The sequence below is a fragment of the Oryctolagus cuniculus genome, chromosome 1, assembly GCF_964237555.1.
Source record: "Oryctolagus cuniculus chromosome 1, mOryCun1.1, whole genome shotgun sequence".
NCBI lineage: Eukaryota > Metazoa > Chordata > Mammalia > Lagomorpha > Leporidae > Oryctolagus > Oryctolagus cuniculus.
The window spans coordinates 3,142,170-3,149,292 of NC_091432.1; the positions used below are offsets into that span (position 1 = coordinate 3,142,170).

Consider the following 7,123-nt stretch of genomic DNA (forward strand, 5'->3'; position numbering starts at 1 on the left):
ATTGATGGGGGGCGGGAGGGGGTGACAGGGCCTGGGGCGGCCGCCTCCAGGCCTCGGTCTATAATTTTCCGAGGCATAATTGGTCGGGGGGCGGGGGCGGGGAGGGGCGGGGAGGGGACCTTTCAGAGCCGAGAGGGCGAACGGGGGCGCGGGGCGCAGGGCGCGGGGCGCGCGACCGAGCGGAGCCGCGGCTCGACGGCCGTGCGCAGGGGCTGAGCGCGCGCAGGCGGCGCAGGGCCCGAACCCCGCGCCTCCGCCTGGGGACAACATCGGCCTTTTGTTGTCCGAGCGAACGTCCTTTCTTTGGGAGCTTTGCGCAGCCGGAAATTTCACTGCTCCCGGGTGAAAATTAAAGGGTCTCCCTCTCTCCCTCCCTCTCTCTCCCCTCCCCGCCGTCTCCCTCCCCCCTTTCCCCTCACTTCCACCCCCCAACACTTTCCCGCGGAGCCCGAGTCGGCACCGCCAGGCGCAGGAGCCCGCTCCGAGCGCCCGGCCGCGGCTCGGCTGCTGCCCCTTCATGGGCTCCGCGCTGGCCCGCAGCCGCCGCCGGGCGGGCGCGATGCCGCGATGGGCCTGATCTGGCTGCTGCTGCTCAGCCTGCTGGAGCCCGGCTGGCCCGCGGCGGACCCCGGCGCGCGACTGCGGCGCGATGCGGGCGGCCGCGGCGGCGTCTACGAGCACCTTGGCGGGGCGCCCCGGCGCCGGAAGCTCTACTGCGCCACCAAGTACCACCTGCAGCTGCACCCGAGCGGCCGCGTCAACGGCAGCCTGGAGAACAGCGCCTACAGTGAGTGCCCGGCCGCCGGCGAGGGCGCGGGCGCGCCGGGGCGGCCCGGGGAAGGGGCTGCCACCCGCTGCCGCAGCGCAGAAGTGCGCGCGCAGGGGTCCGAGGAGAGCCGGGGGCAGGCGGCTCCCGTCCAAAGAGGGCGCCCGAGGTCTGGCCCCGCCCGGCTCGCGTGCCCGAGGGGGCGCGGTGGGCAGCCCGGGCTCAGCGCTGGGCTGCGCTCGGCGATCCTGGCGAGTTTCAGGCTTTGAGCTTGTCGGGGGGCGCCGGACGAGGCGTTTGTCCTTCTCCTTATGGGTCGGACGACTTTGCCACCCGCTGCGGTGCCCTCTGCCGCTCTGCTCGCTCCTACTCTCGCCCCGGCGGTGCTGGGTCCCTGGGCTGCCACTGCCACCGCCGGAGAGACGTGTCCCCCGGAGCGCCCGGCGCGCTCCCGCTACAGAGAGGGGGCCGCGGGGCGCTGAGCGGGAGCGCCAAGGGGCGTCCGCCTGGCATCCAGGACTCGTCCCTGGGACCGAGCCCCTCGGGAGTCTGAGAGGAGGCTCCCGGGCTTGGCCCGTCTGGTTGCGGGGGACCTAGGGACCCCGAGTGGAGCGCAAAGCCACAGGGACTCAAAGCCGCCCGACTCGGTGTGGGGGCTGGAGCCCGGAAGGCCCGCAGCGGGGAGCGTGGGAGGGCGGTCGGGGCCGCCGAGGTCCTTGGCTACGACGCGCCGCGCGCGCTCGGCTTGCGCCCGGGGCGCAGGAAGCGGTGCGGCGGGTTCAAGGCGGCGGCGGGAAACCGCGGCTTCCGTGAGGAAAGCCGCAGCCCAGCGAAGGCGTCGTTGGGGGAACGCCTCCGGAGCCGCGCGGCGGGGACGAGCGGCCGCCAGCCCGGCTGCCTCCGCGGCCCAGGGCGCCCCGACTAGGTGCTGGCAGGACGGGCTGCCGGGGGCCGCAGAGAGGGGCGCGCGCTCGTAGCCGCCCGTGGCGCGCAACCGGACATGCGTTTCAGGAGGGCTTGGGTGGAGTCCACCCAGCCGGCGTCCCGTGGACGCCTGCGCCCTTGCCGGCTGGACCACAGCCTGCCCGGGGTTGGGGGGGGGGGACCTCTGCGACCCGCTCCCAGCTGCAGTGAGTGCCAGCAGCCCGCCCCGGGCTTCCGGCTGCGGTCTCATCCCGCCTGGAAGCCACTCTCGGTGAACAATGGTCCCACCTGTGACTTTGTCATAAGCACCGCCTCTCCTCCCAGGAGAGCACCGGTGTCCCCAGGGGGTTCTCAGCTCTTAGGTCCCCCGGGGAGTGGGTGAGCCCTGGCCAGCTTCCCTCTGCCAGCTCCAGGGTGCAGCCTGTCTTTTTAGGTCCCCTGCCCGGGGCACTTCTCTCGTGCCCAGGTGGCATCCTGGCAGGGTCCAGGCAGTGCCTGCTGAGGGCGCAGCCCCCCCCCCGCACCTGGCGTGAGCGTCCTTGGCATCTCCCCCCCCCCCAGGGTCTCCGCCTGCTCGCTAAGTGTGCGCCTTGAGGCCGAGGCGCCTGGCATAGGTGGTGTGTGTCTGGGTGGATTTCACTTTTTCCCTCCCAGGTTTGAATTCCTCTCCTTGGAGAAGTCTTTTCCCCCACGCCGCGGTGCACCTGGGCCTGGCTGCGGCAGGGCCGGCTCCGTCCTCAGCTTGGGCCTCGTGGTGCCAAGGGGGTGGGTGAGTGATGCCCCTTCTCCTTCCTTCCCAGGTATCCTGGAGATAACGGCGGTGGAAGTGGGCGTCGTGGCCATCAAGGGGCTCTTCTCGGGGCGGTACCTGGCCATGAACAAGAGAGGACGGCTCTACGCCTCGGTGAGTCCAGTCTCGCTACTGGTGGAGTAGCCTCTGGCTTGGGGAGACATCACGTCGAGGGACACAGGGGGCGCGGCGATAGAATGCTTTGTCCAGGGCCGCAGAGGTGCTGGGGCTGTGACTCTGCGTCCTGAGCTCTGGGGAGGAAGGTGGCCCTTGGGGACTGGAGGAGGGTGGCCCTTGAGGATTACAAACAATGCCCTGCCCCCCCCCCCAGTGCTCCCCTTTGCCCTGTTGTCAACCAGGATCACCCTTCCCTGAAGGCTGCCGGGAGCCAGGGAGCCAAGGGCCCCGGAGTGTCCACTCAAATAAATGGATCCAGACCGACCTGGGGACAAAGCCAGGGCATCCGTGGGGCCAGCGCGCTTCCCCAGGGTCTCCCTAGAGCTCGCCCAGGGGTGGGGGCAGGGGCGAGTGAAGGAGCCAGCTCCAGCCCAGGTTAGCAAACAAGGAGCTGGCAGTGTCAAGCAGCGACCCAGGACCCAGGTTTGGGCCCCGTCTGTCCACCACCGGGGCCTCTGCTAACCAGAAAGGGTCCCCTGACTCCGTGGGCGTCCGTCGCGCCCCTCCCCCCGCGGCCGGGGTCGGGTAAATGGGAGATCTGCTGCCTCCAACCGCTCATTATGTGCAATTGGGCCGGTATCCCGTTGGGCAATGAGAGGGTTTCCATCATCCCGCAGGGGTCTCCTGCGGTCCCCGCTCCCGCAGGGAACACCCCAACGCTGCCTCGTCCCCTTTGAAGTCCCTGGAGCCGACGCTGTCACCGCAGGTTCCCTGGTTTGCTGATGGAAGTGCACAAGCTGAAGCAAACCCCTTTGTTTGCCGGGGCCCAGGGGCCCGCAGTTGCTGGGAGCGGGGACTTCCTGGTGCCGGCTCTTCTGCCGCCCGTGCCACTCGTGGTTAATAGCTACATGGCCTGGGCCTGGGGCCTGGTCCAAGTTCTTGAAGTGAATGGGGCTCTCTGGGCAGTGTGGGGAGCTGGCTTCGTCTCCATGACAACCACTGCTCTGACCTGGGACGGGGAGATGCCCGGTGGCCTGCGGTGATGGCAGGGCCTCCTGTCCCCACTGGGAGCGCCTCAGCGTGGAGCAGGTTGGCCAAGTCGGGGACGCCCGCCTCCTCTGCCGTCTCGTCTCAGGAGGGACCCAGGCTCAGGACACAGAGCAAGTGGGAGCTGGGGGAACCCCTGGAGGGTCCCGCCCACGGCCCCTGCCTCTAGAGCCGACGGCGTGGCTGTGGGAGAGAGGAGGGAGGCGCCGAGTCCTAAGGGGACAGCGAGGTCCTGGGGGGAGGCAGGCAGTGTGGCTGGGTGGTGTGGAACTTTCCAGAGCACCCAACAGAGACGCTCTCACCGCCCTGAGGGGACCTGGGAGCGAGGCAGCCGGGTGCCGGGGAGCGAGGCGGCCGGGTGCTGGGAGGGGAGGCGGCCGGGTACTGGGAGGGGAGGCGGCCAGGTGCCGGGGAGCGAGGTGGCCGGGTGCCGGGAGGGAGGCGGCCGGGTGCTGGCCCTGTGGCACCTGTGTCCCAGTGCCCCCGAGCCACACCCTGTGTATATACCTCTACCTCCATCACCCTGATCCTCGGCTGCCCCTCCCCTCCCCTGGGCTGGCCCGTCCACTTCAGGGCCAGTGACGCACGCCCCGATCTCCCTGGTGAGGTATAGATCACCCCGAGACCCAGCCGGGGGCAGCAGCCCCCCAGCTGAACTCAGTGGCTCCCTGACCCCCCAAATCACTGCCGCACCAGCACCCCCTCCAGTCCAGAGGCGACTGGGAGCCGTGGGAGCTGCTCCCCCTGCCCCAGTCCAGGCCACCTCAGTCCTCAGAATATGGGTGTCCCCCAGTGCTGCCTTACCACCCTCTGTGTGTCCCTTACAAGGCTGGCCCTGGCCACTTCCCACCTGGCCACCAGAGGACGCTCAGAACTGGACAGCTGACCTCCCGACAGCACGTCTATCATCTGTCCATCCATATGCACCCACCCGGCCGTCCATCATCCACCCACCCATCCATTTGTCCGTCCACCCCCCCCCCCAGCATGCCCTCCGTCTTTGGACAGTGTGTGTCCTGAGCACCCACCACACCAGCCCTCTGTCCGTGTCCCGGCCTCATGAACGAGCCACCAGGGCCTCAGCTCCCCGACTGCCCCATGACGGACGCCCCCTGCAGGCTCCGGAGCAGGCACACCGTGCCGCTCACCCCTTGGCGCACACGGTCCCTGCCTGGAACACGCCCCTCCCTGACACCGCGGGTCACCTTGTTGTCCACGCATTCCTGGGTCTGTGCCCTTTGTGGGGCGGAAGCAGCCCTGCGGCGGGGGCTTGTGGAACAAGGTATCAGGGCCGACGCCACGACCCTCCGTCAGTCCCAATGGCAGCTGCCCCCATGGTCCCACACTCCTTCCTCGGCCAGCCCAGGCATCCCTACAACGTACCAGCAATGTCCTGCCCCCACCTTGGAGGGCCTGAACCTCCTGCCCCAAGAAGGTCACAGGCCTGTGTCCTTGGGCGCCCCCTGCCAGCGCCCCTGAAAAGGGGAAGCCCCGGTCCTGGGAGAACGTACCTCCTCAGGCACCCTCACCCTGAGTTCTGCAGGTGTCGCGTGGGAGCGGGGCAGTCACATGGCACCACCGGCACGGTTCCAGGATTTGGGGCCTGGCCCCACCCTGTGCCTCAGTTTCCCCATTTGTAAACCATAGAGGTTGGTCTTGGGCTGAGCCCCAGGGAGCGCTGAGCATCCAGGGAGGGGTCGAGAGCAGGGAGGGGCAGCCCCTGTCCCCGATCCAGCCGGAGCCTCCTTCCCAGCCCCTGGAGGATGGAGTTTGATGCTCAGGACACAGCGTGCCATGAGGCCCTGCCCGGTCAGCTGCTTCTCTGTGTGTGGGCCTGAGCCCCCCACCCTGAGAAGGGGCGAGTGGCCCTGTGAGCCAGTCCCTCCCTCACTGCCGCGGGCACGCCAGACCCCAGCTGGAGGCAGACCATGAGGGCGGCCCGCCCCCGCCCTGTGGCCTGCCCCCAGAGGAAGAACATCGTCTTGCCCTGCCCCACGGGAGGGGCGGGTCCACTGTGGTTGGAAAGGAGCCGCCCTGTTGGTGGCCCCTGGGAGAGATGGCCTCGGCGTCCCCGCAGCCCTGGAGCTGGGCGCCACGGTGGATTTACCGTCCGTCCCTGCGTGAGCCGGAACCCCCACGTCTGTGCCGACCCCGAGAACAGCAATCGCACGGCCAGCTCCTGGCCTCCCGAACCCCCCGGGGCAGGAATGCTGCCCTGATGGTGCCTTTCTGAGTACAAGGTCAGAGCTGGGGCCTTAACTCAGCCTTCAGCAAGGAACCCAGCCCAGAACGCCCTGGCCAGGGCCCCCTCTGCAACACCTGGCTGCCGCCCCTTCCCTGGGGTCCCCACGCCCTCCCTGCTTCCCTTGTCCAGATGTCCATGCTGAGCAGCCGGAAACCGGCCAGGGCACCTGGGAGCTGTGCCCCACAGACGGCCGCTGTGTCCTTGTGCTGGGGCAGCCCCAAGTCAGTGCGCTTGGCCTGGTGGATGGAAGCTGGGGGACCCCAGGGGGCTGGGCAGGGAGGGGCTGGCTCCGGAGGCCATCGGGCACTCGGAGAGTGCACATCAGGAGAGGGGCAGAGGACGCGCGGTGGAGGCAGGGGTGTGGGGCAACAGCAGGTGCAGGAGGAGGCGGGAGCGGGAGGAGGGCTCCCGCGACCCGCCCCTGACGCCCGCGTCTCCCCTGCCCCACCTCCCGCAGGAACACTACAGCGCGGAGTGCGAGTTCGTGGAGCGGATTCACGAGCTGGGCTACAACACCTACGCGTCCCGGCTGTACCGCTCGGCGCCCGGCGGGCAGGGCGCGCGGCGGCAGCCCGGCGCCGAGAGACCCTGGTACGTGTCCGTGAACGGCAAGGGCCGGCCCCGCCGCGGCTTCCGGACCCGCCGCACGCAGAAGTCCTCGCTCTTCCTGCCCCGCGTGCTGGACCACAGGGACCACGAGATGGTGCGGCTGCTGCACCGCGGCGCCGCCCGCGTCCTGGGCAGGGGGCTGCAGCCCCGACCCCGGCGGCGGCGGCAGAGGCAGAGCCGCGGACGCCGCCCGGCGCGGGAGCCCGTGCGCGGTCAGGCCCCGCCGCTGGGCACGGCAGGACCGGCCGAGGCGCCGCCCTGAGACGCCGCTGCGCTGCCCGTGCCCGGCCCCGGCCCCCTCCCCGTGCCCCTGACCCGGGTTGGGCGCTGCTGAGACGCCGGACACGCGGTGCCAGCCCGAGGACCGGGAGGTGCCAGCGCGCGCGTGGACGGTGTGGGTGGGGCACCTGTCGGGGGGGTATTAAAGTATTTTATTTTCCTCTGTGATTGCGTGGACTGCGGGCTGAGGACGTGCTGGACTCTGGACGCGCTGGCCAGGGGCGCCTGCCAAGGACAGCAGTGCCCCTGGCGTTGCTGGAGGGCACTGTGCCTGCGGGTGTCCACCTGTGTGCGTGCACGTGTGTGTGCACGTGTGTGGAGGGGACTGTGGGGTCCCGTGTCTGCA

At 69.9% G+C, this 7,123-nt stretch overlaps 1 protein-coding gene across 1 annotated transcript; it reads left to right on the forward strand.

The window, feature by feature from the left end:
* The first annotated feature begins 236 nt into the window (after positions 1 to 236).
* Positions 237 to 6,908, forward strand: FGF3 (fibroblast growth factor 3). Its single transcript, XM_070063757.1, has 3 exons — positions 237 to 787; positions 2,491 to 2,594; positions 6,347 to 6,908. Exons 1-3 carry the CDS (start codon positions 568 to 570, stop codon positions 6,758 to 6,760), a joined length of 738 nt encoding a protein of 245 aa, XP_069919858.1. The 5' UTR covers positions 237 to 567; the 3' UTR covers positions 6,761 to 6,908.
* The last annotated feature ends 215 nt before the right edge of the window (positions 6,909 to 7,123 follow it).

Excerpts from the sequence above, each read along its gene's own strand:
- FGF3 (XM_070063757.1), top strand. The coding sequence starts at position 568 with ATGGGCCTGATCTGGCTGCTGCTGCTCAGCCTGCTGGAGCCCGGCTGG. Across the intron at positions 788-2,490 it reads CCTGGAGAACAGCGCCTACA|GTATCCTGGAGATAACGGCG; the intron begins GTGAGTGCCCGG and ends CTTCCTTCCCAG. Across the intron at positions 2,595-6,346 it reads GAGGACGGCTCTACGCCTCG|GAACACTACAGCGCGGAGTG; the intron begins GTGAGTCCAGTC and ends CACCTCCCGCAG.